The 10,999-nt window shown below is 49.3% G+C and overlaps 5 protein-coding genes across 5 annotated transcripts; 4 read left to right on the top strand and 1 right to left on the bottom strand.

Moving 5' to 3' along the window:
- Nucleotides 1–4,292: 4,292 nt before the first annotated feature.
- DEU56DRAFT_758785 (uncharacterized protein) lies at nucleotides 4,293–5,099 on the top strand (the record flags this gene model as incomplete). Its single annotated transcript, XM_041350265.1, has 5 exons — nucleotides 4,293–4,450; nucleotides 4,507–4,554; nucleotides 4,579–4,715; nucleotides 4,788–4,824; nucleotides 4,847–5,099. The coding sequence occupies 5 exons, from the start codon at nucleotides 4,293–4,295 to the stop codon at nucleotides 5,097–5,099; spliced, it is 633 nt and encodes a 210-aa protein (XP_041205104.1).
- Nucleotides 5,100–5,652: 553 nt separating this feature from the next.
- Nucleotides 5,653–6,982, top strand: DEU56DRAFT_959161 (uncharacterized protein; the record flags this gene model as incomplete). Its single annotated transcript, XM_041359299.1, has 6 exons — nucleotides 5,653–5,811; nucleotides 5,866–6,137; nucleotides 6,195–6,270; nucleotides 6,326–6,496; nucleotides 6,546–6,810; nucleotides 6,858–6,982. The coding sequence occupies exons 1-6, from the start codon at nucleotides 5,686–5,688 to the stop codon at nucleotides 6,980–6,982; spliced, it is 1,035 nt and encodes a 344-aa protein (XP_041205103.1). The 5' UTR covers nucleotides 5,653–5,685.
- Nucleotides 6,983–7,649: 667 nt separating this feature from the next.
- Nucleotides 7,650–8,078, top strand: DEU56DRAFT_758783 (uncharacterized protein; the record flags this gene model as incomplete). The annotated part of the gene is made up of 1 exon (XM_041350264.1): nucleotides 7,650–8,078. One exon carries the CDS (start codon nucleotides 7,650–7,652, stop codon nucleotides 8,076–8,078), a length of 429 nt encoding a protein of 142 aa, XP_041205102.1.
- Nucleotides 8,079–8,320: 242 nt separating this feature from the next.
- On the bottom strand, nucleotides 8,321–8,892 carry DEU56DRAFT_915918 (uncharacterized protein; the record flags this gene model as incomplete). Its single annotated transcript, XM_041357799.1, has 4 exons — nucleotides 8,321–8,355; nucleotides 8,405–8,691; nucleotides 8,737–8,790; nucleotides 8,843–8,892. The coding sequence occupies 4 exons, from the start codon at nucleotides 8,890–8,892 to the stop codon at nucleotides 8,321–8,323; spliced, it is 426 nt and encodes a 141-aa protein (XP_041205101.1).
- A 388-nt stretch (nucleotides 8,893–9,280) lies between these two features.
- On the top strand, nucleotides 9,281–10,720 carry DEU56DRAFT_742755 (uncharacterized protein; the record flags this gene model as incomplete). Its single annotated transcript, XM_041348958.1, has 8 exons — nucleotides 9,281–9,360; nucleotides 9,415–9,558; nucleotides 9,608–9,716; nucleotides 9,764–9,957; nucleotides 10,024–10,156; nucleotides 10,212–10,340; nucleotides 10,394–10,539; nucleotides 10,597–10,720. The coding sequence occupies 8 exons, from the start codon at nucleotides 9,281–9,283 to the stop codon at nucleotides 10,718–10,720; spliced, it is 1,059 nt and encodes a 352-aa protein (XP_041205100.1).
- Nucleotides 10,721–10,999: the final 279 nt, after the last annotated feature.

Raw genomic sequence — 10,999 nt, 5'->3', positions numbered from 1 at the left:
ATATCGCTAAAATAAATCAAATTGTCTACCTGTTGACATAATATTCATTCCAATCATGTTTATCCCCCGCAAGAGGAGAAATACCGTCATTCAGATTGCGCTGACCTCGAGAGAATGCTGGAATAATGTGACATGCCCTAAGGACAACCCCCGGGTCCACGAAGCCGAACGCGTTTGGGCTTGCGAGGGGCAAAAATCGAACACGACCCAAAGTATGCGTGTCCCAAGCATGGTTTTGTACGGATTCGTACCATCGAACAAATAAAAACTCTATTCGGTGGGAGTCATAGATGCTCCCCGCGCGAACAGCATTAACATGATGTATGCCCAGAACTTTGGCGAAACAGTAATCGCCATCAGTTCCATCGTCGCAATTACGTCGCAGGAGCATGATGTTGCAATGCGGAGTCGTCGGGTTGATAACGTCTTGAGCCCTTCGGACATCGTATGTCGTATAGTTGAATTTTGCGAGATTGTGATGGTAGATTCGATTTCGTTTGAATAGTATTGAATTGCGTTCTTCGTCTCCGTTGGTGGATTTCTCCGCAAACGTTCCAGAAGTTCCCGGACCAAGGCGGTCCAGAATATGATTTTTCAACCTTGGCAGGAAGTCCTACATTACACATCAAAATGGCGCCAACTCCACAAAAAAGTTTGATTACCTTTATAGCAGGATCTCTCGCATGGCTGCGGAGGTAATGACCAAACTCGTCATAATCCTTCTCGCGTTGGCCGATGTGATGATGCAACCGGGGATCACTTGCAGTTTCATTAACCTCCGCACGAGGAGTCGGTTTCTGGTGCCGTTGTTTGATGCGACGTAACCGTGCTTGACGGCGTTCAATCTGTGTTAGTTGGCGAATGAAGTCCCTCCGGTCGGTTCGACGGTATCTGCCTTTCGGCATGCGATGCTCTAACTCCCCCTGATAGTAGTTGAATTCGAGAGGGGCAGGCGATGTATTAAGACTTACTGGCTCTGTGCTGTAAGAATCCGTGGTACCAAATTGACGAATGCAGGCTACATAATCCCCCAGTGCATGAACCTTGTACGTCTGAAGGTTGAACGATTTCTTCCTCCTGGGTTGCCTCGGTAAAGGTGCGTCCTGGGATTGCTCTGTTCTCGCCTTTTCTTTACCCTTGATATTGGCACCTCCTTTAGGCGTTCGCGCCGCAGCCCCTTGCCGACTGCCATCTGCCTCGCCTTTCTCTGCCCGTTTCGCTGCCTCTTTCGCCTGCCGGCGAGATCTCGCATCGACCTCGCGATTGAGCTCCTGGGTGCTGTATACAGTGCACACCTTTTCCTTAAACTTGCGAAGCTGTTCACCAAGTTCAGTGGTTTGCCGGTCAAGGATCTCCAAGGTCAAGTCAGAGTGCATCCGAAGTTTGGCGAGTCCGTGCCAGTGCGCCATGATAAAAAGGAGATCGATAACGACTTTGTTGTGATCGTCGGGGAGAAGGCCTTCGAATACCGGAATAGAACACTTATATAAGGTGAGTTCCAAAGCACCTAAGAGAATCGTTCCAAAGACATACCTGTAGAATATCTTCAAAGTTCCGCGCGGCCATATTTGACAAGTCAGATGTATTGGCAGAGAACCGCCTAATAGTCGCGGGTCCGAATGGGGGGACCTGCCTAAACCTGTCAAAGGCGTATAAGTGTGTCAGGCCTTCATCAGATATGCATCGAGCACCTTTTATCAAGCTCGTTGATCAGATCCTTATTCAAGGCGAAAAGGATTCTCAGTAAATGAATGAGTAACATACGCCACACCCCGAGCTCAAATTCGTGGAGGAGGTCAACGACAAGCGCGGCAAATAGATTGAATCCAAATGCACCGAGGGAGTCAGAGAAAACATTCTAATCAAGGGTAAGTAACGGCGGCAAACGCGAATGATGATCATGCTCACCGAGGTCGGCACCCAGGAATTGGGCTTAAGAAGTGTCTCGACTCCTGCACTATCTACCCCGTGGTTCTTGTTGTAGATAAGGCTGCGTGCGGTGGCAACCAGGTCACTCCTCGAGGTATTGGACCGTGCCAGCGTTGAACGTTCGTGCCTATCACGACTCGTTCCCATATGGTGAAGCCGCACAGTCGGTATCAGACATCTTGGGCAAGGGCATCCTCCCAGCTGCCGGATCGTCGCAACGAGAACCCTGGCTTCGGTGAGCTTCAAATTCATCTGGTTAACGTTCACAACTTACTTTTCAGGATAGTCCGCGGAGTAGGTGAATATCCGCGGGTAAAACCTGCGTTCGACACCATCACAGCAAAGGATCACGATGCCATGCTCGTACACCTCTAAAAATTCATCATCGAGCAAAATCTTCCATTGACCTTGAAATAATTCCCGATGGCAATGGGTTGCACATTCACGGCTAGCCCCCTTGCCACCAGTGTAGATACTTGCAAAATCCTTAAACGAGTCAGGAAGCTACCAATAAATGAGTGTCAGTACTTCAGAGGGTTCATAAGGGTTATCGTACTTTTTGAAAGTAGGCAACATGGTCACCCAGATGGCAGGACGGTTTACAACGGCGGTATTTCGATTCATTACCGAAATACATGTACACTGGCCATAACTTCGCGTTACCAAATGTTGTCAGATGCGTAGCATCTGACCAAAACATAAGCGCAACGACCACACGAGGTAACTCACATCCTGGCTCTCCAGGAGATTCCTGAAGCTTCCGGTGCGCATCCATAAAGGCCGGCGAAGTGTACAGTTCACCATGGATGTTTACTTCATGGGGAAGATGGGGAGCGCTCCAGCGTAGTTCGTAAGGCTCGTAATGGAAAAGCTCGTCATCCTGAGCATTGGAGAGCTTTTCCCGAATGACAGAGACGAGAGGTCTATGGTAAAGATCCGCTGCCACATACGGTTGAGAGCCCGGCTGGGCTGTGGTCCGAGAGAAGGGCACTTCAATGGTGACTTGGGTTTTACGCCAGCCCGCGTCCTCGTCCTCCCATTCGTCGCCCTCTTTGTCGGGAATGCTCGCACCTAACGTCGAGTTGATCCTGTCCCATTGTGTATCCCGCACATCTTCAGGATCAAAATGCGCATCACCAACAATATCAATCAGTTCTTTAAAGTCCTGATGAGACTTCTGTACGCTGCCATTCCAATACCAGTGACCGAGCTCGAAAGAGGATCGGTTGGGGTATGGATGAAATGAAAGGTCGCGAGGGGCGCACGGGGGATCTGGCTCTGCTGGAGCAACGGATGGGATAGAGCTGATATCTTGTAGCGTCACAGCTTCTTCTGGGTCGTGAGACGGCGGGGTGGATGAGAAAAATTGGCGTACTAGTCCAAAGACATTCCTAGCCGTACGGAAAGGAGGAGCCCGAAATGATGTACGAGTACCAGTGGAAACATCAGTGAGATTTGCTGGTGGGTTGGGATCAGGTGGTAGGGCAATATGGTCAGACGGAACGCTCGGGGGAGGTTGTGGAAGCACGTCCTCGTACTGCCTATAGCGCAGCGGCATGGGGACGTCAACACGTCGGCTTCTCCGCTGTGCCAGTGGTAGACCTTCGTCGACATCTATCTCCATAGGCGCAGCATCAAGATTGGTATTGATCGATGAGAAACCTGTACGCGAGACTTCCTTTGGGGGTTGCATTGCTGACAGGGTTGAGCCATTGTTGGAAGGCCCTGCAACAGATCCTTCATTAACCTGGTCGGTAGACAGGTCGCATGGGCGGTGGGGCTGCGCACTCGAAGACGCCGTGCTAAGACGGGCATACGGTCTGCCACTGCCATCCACTCGGGACCGTTTCGCAGAGCCCAAAAGGTCTTTTGCTTTGGATAAAGCAGAAAATAGTCGCTTCTTGCCCTGCGTGCACGAACGTTGATGTTTGGTGTAGGCGCTCTCCTGCGTAAACTCACGCGTGCAGGTGCACCTGAAAGGAGTGGGAGTCGACAGTGAACCCGCCAGGTCTATGAGCTCGAGGAGGGGCTGAAAAACGAGTGTGGAATTGAGCCCGATGATACAAGGCGGGATATAAAAGTACTTACTAGCACGTCAGTGACATGTCATAACAAAAACAGCCAAGCCTTAGACTGCCAGCGTGATCGCCATCACTCACATGACCAAATTCCCGCTGACCAAAGCCTCGGGCGGCTGAAGGTGGGGCTAGTGCATTTGAAAATTGCAAGTAAGGCTGGAACCACTGGCGACAAAGTGGGGGGCTGGCGCACCTAATGACGGCAAGAAAGGATGCAGGGTTAAAAGTCGCTGCCTAATATATAAGCATAATAGACCATACATTGTTGTCGCACTGGACCACCCAATGGAACCTCCATCCTCGCCCTCCTCTACCATCACTGCCCCACCTGACTACCATGACACCTCTCGGAGGTTAGGCAAACTAATTGCGGAGGCTATAACCTGCCGCTTCGCCCTCCTACACTACGACAGCACCTCGAAGTCCATGATTGAATGGTATTGGTGAGATGCCATTTGATTCCTGTGCGAAGTCTAGGCCATGACGCCATACAACACAGGCCTGCAGACGGTGATGGAAAGAGAATTCTGCCACCCGATCTAGAAAGGTACCGTGATGGACACGAATTTAGGTACCCTTGCTGCCTATGCGCGGATGGCGGTGGAAGAAAGGCGTATGTAGAGGCGGCAGTGTACTCTTGGTGGAATAAGATTGACAAGAATACCGACTGGATTGCGAGATGCACATTAGATATATGCGGATACCGAGGTTAGCGCTCTTCATGCTAAAGAAGAATCCCAAACTCACCATCACACAGTGAAAATAGACATATACTTCCAGATGTCGTCTTTGGCCACCTTCCAGTACCCTCAAAGAGGTATGATTTTGCTTTGCTGCAGCACCACAGCTTCATTGATGGATGATGAAGAACACCCGGTCTTGCCTATTGAATTTGTGTGGAACTACAGAGAACAAACAGAATTGCTGAACAAGCTTGACTCTTCGGACGGCGATGGGATTCCAGAGAGGAAATTCCGTATTCTCTTCAAACGCTGCAAAAAATGCAAGAGAGTAGGAGTCAGGCCAGTGATCAACCACCATATCTGTTCGGGGGGAGTGCAAAAGCACCGTCGTAATCGCTTGATGCAGTAGCTTGATCATCGTAACGCCCGTATGATGCATGGTGTCTCGTTGATAAATTTGTATGTCGATTGTTGATCGATCGATCGATTGTGTTCGAACTTCCACTCAACGTATCGTGTAAGAAATACAATCACATGACCCACATCTTAATGAAATAACAACTTCAAGCTCAAGCGCCCCCGGGGGCCGGGGCCATTCCAGTGGAAAGTTCATTCAACATAGAAAAAACGAACAACAACTTTCAAACGCACGGGGACCGACATATCAACAAGCTCCAATTGAGCTCTAAGAGTCAAGGATGCCTGCTGCAGCAATAATGGCGTAAGTCGACGAATTTCACACACTTGTATTAATATTAGCTCATTCTTTTGATGGCTACCTCATTTTTTGATGGCTAGCTCGTTCTTTTGATGGCCAGGACTCAGTGACCGCCGCGGAGCTCTCAAGCTTCTCGAGGATTCCCACCCTCCACTTGCCCTTCAAAAGCTCCCCACTACAAAATAGACCTTCAAAGCACACTCACGGCTACTAACTACTGTAGTATACCAGGTACTAACCCCCCCAACCCTACCTCACGATAGAAGTTCATTCAAAGATGTCAACTTGCCTTTCGCTGCAGCTATTTGATTACTCAACTGCTCGTATGGACACTTTTAACCTCTCCACCTTATTAGGCTCTAAATTCATGGATGCATACGTCGGACTCATAGCGAGTCAGAAAGTCAGTCGATAATTTTGTGTCTTGGTATATTTTAATTGATCTTATTTATTACAGCTTCAGACTGAATCATACATACTGTCATACTTACTCAAAGATCGAGTGTACCCTGGTGATCTTTGGGAGTTAGTCGGGGAGCGCAGTATAGAGGCGATGCAGGAGGAAACCTTGCGTAGCCACCAGTGCATCTGCAAGATCAATGGAGATGGGGGGAAGGCATGGGCATGCGGCTGTAGAGCGATTTCTTGTGGAAGAGAGGAGGAAACGATGTCAGATGGAGGTATCTTTGTATTCACAGGCTATCGAAATCTTGGAGCAATTCCGAATACGTGAGCTTCTTTGACTTTGAGATGCGGAATCATGGTCCTCACTCTCTCACTCTGTAGCACATATTGGAACTCCAGCCAAGCACGAGATCAAGACTCCTTCCGTAACCTTGAGGCATGTGGGTACGCCTTCACAGTGCTCACCTTTACCTTGTGCACCTCTGGCCTGCTCGATCTCTACGCGAGTGAAGTGCGAAGCTTGGTTAATGAGGAATGACGTATACCTCAACCGTACGGGATTTTATCCCCCGTTGGAGAGCTCCCCCCCGTTGGAGAACTCTTCCCCTTTGGAGGCCTCGCCCCCTTCATCACTTGGTCAACCCTCCTCTGCGCAGGAAGAACCAGCATACAGCAATTTAGATGTCAGTACTCTAAATTTTGATTTGACTGTGCTCAACTGTCTATCTACAGCGCATTGGCCCCTCATTACCCCTGCTGAGCACATGGGTCACCGCCGACGTCCAAGAAGCCTTTTATGAGGCATTCCAAACGGAACTGGACATGCAGTCGAAGCTGATGACGAAGTCACCCGCCACCCGACACAGTAACGCCAATCTACGCAATCATGGGCTGGATCTGCTCATCTTGCAGGCCAAGATGCACCGCGCACAAACTGAGATAACCCTATACACCCTAGCCCTTGAGAACACCCATGCATTTGATTTCTCTGATCACAGTAAGCGTAAATCTACCAGTTCTTCTCCGCAGCTGATGCCCTTTAAGGTTCACAAACATCATCCTGGGGTCAATCCATCCTGCGGCCTGTATTATCTGATGAGCTACGCTACTGTGACGTGGACACTGACGATGACACGGATCAGTCTCACAACGACTTTGAAGTTTGGTAATACCGTCCATCTCAGCTCCAGTCAGGATCATACCAGTCCAGTGCATCGTCTTTTGCGTTCGATTGCATCCTGTGGGAGCTCTAGTTGTCATTAATTATTCTTGCCTTTGTATTGATTGTTGCCAGCGGCTGTATCGACTGTGTAAAACAGTGTGATTTTAATATACTATTACATTGATTGACAAATGCGAACAAATCCATTTTATCAGCACAAGTGGCGGTCGACCTGTGCTAGTGAATGAGATTGCTTCACCTAGTCCCCGGCTTTTGCCGGCGGGCTTTAAATAGTCACGTGATCATATTTCCAAGGTTCGACCTTTCTTTTTTCTGTCAGTTAGTACCACTGGGATCCCGCTCATACTAGCCACCGATACACGCACTATGCACGGCTCCGCATCATGCGGACACTTTCAGTTGCTCAGGCGCTGATCCGTGAACATCCGCTGTTAACTTGCGTGGCTTTTCCCTGAGCACCAAAGGGCGCCCTGGGAACACTCAGGATTTATTTTATTTTACTATAGGCTTTTTTTTGGCCTTGGGCGCCTTCAAGCAGCTCCTGGCAAATACATATTTCTAACCCTAACCCTAATCCAGCAAAACCGGTCAGTTAATTTCTTTGCAGCTTTTTGCTTAATTCGGCTTCTGACGTCAGTACTTCAGTCCTCCAAATGGCGGCTGCGTTCCTTCGCGTGAACATACTAAACGATGGTTCTTGTCAACACGCGTCGTCCCCCTCGCTACACTCCAGCTTGGGTATTATGTGTCTCTCTAGACAGCCGCTTCTTACGTATTTCTCAAGACTTGGAACATTTTATCCACGCAAGACTCACCGCCATCTCCCTCATCCCATCCCCCGTCCAACTTCGATCCAGAAACCTTCAGCATTGCCTGTTCGTACGAACCTTAGCGACATGTCAAAAACCGAAACTTCTCTAGTTATCCGTCTGAGCGTGTTCCAACCAACGCTCAACGAAGGCGTCGACGCATCTTTCGACTGGGATATTACCCAGGATATGGCCAGGCTGAAGCTCGGCGCCGTCGGTGACCTTATAGATGACATCAGGGCCGACTGGGGATTTCACCTCAGTCCAAGCTAGGCGCTGCAGTTGTAGCGCCATTCAATGATAGTAGTGCTCTGGAAACAGCTTCTGACGTCAAACCAGTTTTGACTCCAGGCCCAATACCTCTGATCATCAAATTTCACCTTCCCATTTTTGCGTGTCGTCCACTGACACACTGGAATCACATGAATCTGCTATTTCTTCGGCTAGTCACGGGGCTTCACATCTATGTCACGGCAATTGCAGGATGGCACGGTGCTACGATACACCTTCTGTATTCACTCTTGCACCTCAAATTCGGGATCATATTCACCTGGGCCAGTCCAGTCAGTAGATTTTAAGAATGAGTGTGTTCGACATACTTTGAGTAGGAGAAGGGGCACTCCATGGGATCTGATGGGGAGAGCAAGTACTGATTCCATATGGTGCGTACCCTTTCAGCACCTTCACTCGATGATTTTCCTCCAACCAACGAAGCCTATACTTTTGGTACAGCGCTTCCAGCTGCGAGCACTTAATCTCTGCCAGACGCAGTCTCTCTTTGAGCTCAATCATGGAGTCCACCTCACCTTTGTCATGGACGATAACCAGCGGAAGTGGAGCCCCATTGTCACGTGCTGAGGAATCGTTGTCATCAACGTTCAGCTCACTGGTCTACAATTAGCTTCGAGAATTGTTGATGGCGTTGACAGACCTTATACCGGCGAGTTCCTCACTGCTTCCTTTAGCATCACCCACTAACTCGATCCTTAACAAAAGCATCAGTACGTCCCACCGTCAGATTGGAGCGTCAGGTTTACCGCAGGTTCAAACTGATACTACGTCCTTCCACTGTGAAGTTCCCACACATGGTATGTGGCATATTACGCTAGGCTGGTGTGTTATTGAGTGGCGAGCTGCAACGAGAGGATGGAGCTTTATGCTGATGGTGATATGCCACTCTTGTCTACCCTTCATATATCAAACTCGCTAGCTTAGCTCAGGGTTGATGCGTTCCAGCAGGCTAGCCAATGAGCGGGCTGGAGTCACTATAGCCATCCTTTGGCCGCCATTCACCATGGCCGCTGTTTTGGCCATCATTCATGGCCACTTTTTTGACGCCATTCATTGTAGCTACATTGGCCGCCAGTACCATAGCGGCATAGCTGGCCAGCTGTTTTCATGGAGTGTTATGTAACGTCGCGCCGCGGATAAAAGCTGCAAATTCCAGGCTACCCTTCCCTTCCTCCATTGCCTTCATGACTACCCAGGACACCACCTCCGGTATCCCGAGCAAACGCGGCTCGTCAGCCCTCCAAATGGGGCCTCGAAAAAAAGCGTAAGCAGTCTCTATTGTCGACTACAGCTTTCGTTGACTCTCCCCGTCTCCCAGCTCCTCATCCGACCCGCTTGTCTCTCACGGACGCCACTTTGGTCGAACGGTATTCGCGTTGTGCAACTACCCTTCTTTGCTCACCAACGGCGTCTTGAGACTGGAGTTACTGGAAGATACCCCTTTGGAGGAATTCCCTGCTGAGTAAATGTGTGCATCTCTGTATTTAAATGTTTGCTGACGTGCATGACAGAGAGCGGCGAGAACACCGCGTCTTTGAGCAACTATTAGACTCATATCCTGGCCTTCTGGAACGACTGAAAGGTGGATCTGAAGAAGAAATCCTTCACGTTGGAGAGCTGGTACATCTTTTTTCCGCGTGGCCAGACCTCATGCTTATGATATACAGATCGGTAAAGGAGCCGCAGGCGCCAGAGGCGACGACACAAAGACCTTGAAGTCTGCGGTCCTTGACTGGATTTCTCCGAAAGGAGAACCTATACAACCTCCTTTACACAGAAACTCCAAGATTGACCGCGGTTTCAATCACGAACTCACGGGTTCTCTCCTCTGTCCTGCTGGGTTGGACTGGAACCACCCTCAGTATGTTTAAATTTTTTGGCATGTCTACGGTCCTTAAATTCTTTTCGCGCTGTTTTCTGTGAACAGGACGAAGGAGCACCTCCGAAGCGGTGAAATGCTAGTATGTGGGGATCAATGGCCCGTTTTTTTGTACGCCCACTATATTTATGACCCCGAAGACCCGTGGTGTGGTTTGCTTAGGAGCCGCTTGCTAGTGTGTGTGAGTGCGCACTTATATTTTTACACTATCCATTCACTACATTGTAACCCACCAGGCCTATAAGCATGTTTTCACGTCCCCGAGTTCGGTTGAGAGGGAGCCGAAGGCCACGCGATCAGGAAACGCTCGCCTCCACGGCATGAATTCCGTTACTATCGCTTCCCTGGCTTACATCGCAACTCAGGTCCGTCGGGCATCACACTTTTATCGCAGAATGGTTTTGATGTACGACTAAAGGTGCGATTTTCTCTCAGCTCGTCCTCCGTATTCTCGCGGACCGACACAACCACGGACTCCGAGACGTTCTATCATAGCCTCCTCGACCTTTTAGAAGACCCAGAAGAATGTCAAGAAGTTGATGAACTGCTCACCTGGTGGAATTGGTACGTTTTATCACCGTTTACCGCGCCGTCAAGGCTGATATGTCGCCGCTCACTCAGTCAAGTCTTTCCCACATCCTCTGCTGCCAAGAGACCTACCAGTGCCAACAGCGCCTTATCCAAGATCCGACAAAAACGCCTTGCCCTCAAACACGCCACACGTCTGGATGTTGTCACTGCGTAGTTTTCATTCAAATATGTCTGTCCGTATATAATAGAAATGTAATTTAATAACAACCTGTTTACCCTTTGTAACCCAACTAGCCCTCTGAAGTGAGCGCAGGACAACGGACGTGTCACACTGCTGTGAAATGGTAGTTGGTCGTCGTAGCGCGCCACATTTGTCTCCCTATGCAATATATTGCCAAAGAAAGAATGTCTTGCACGATAAGATATGAAGCCAACATTATGCCTGCACTTGGTTGAATGAAAATAACAAGCTAAGATTGCAGGTGATGACTAT

This window comes from Suillus clintonianus (assembly GCF_016758775.1).
Source record: "Suillus clintonianus strain FC179 chromosome Unknown DEU56scaffold_76, whole genome shotgun sequence".
Taxonomy (NCBI): Eukaryota; Fungi; Basidiomycota; class Agaricomycetes; order Boletales; family Suillaceae; genus Suillus; species Suillus clintonianus.
The sequence above is the reverse complement of the archived record's forward strand: the minus strand, read 5'-3'. Positions and strand labels throughout refer to the sequence as shown.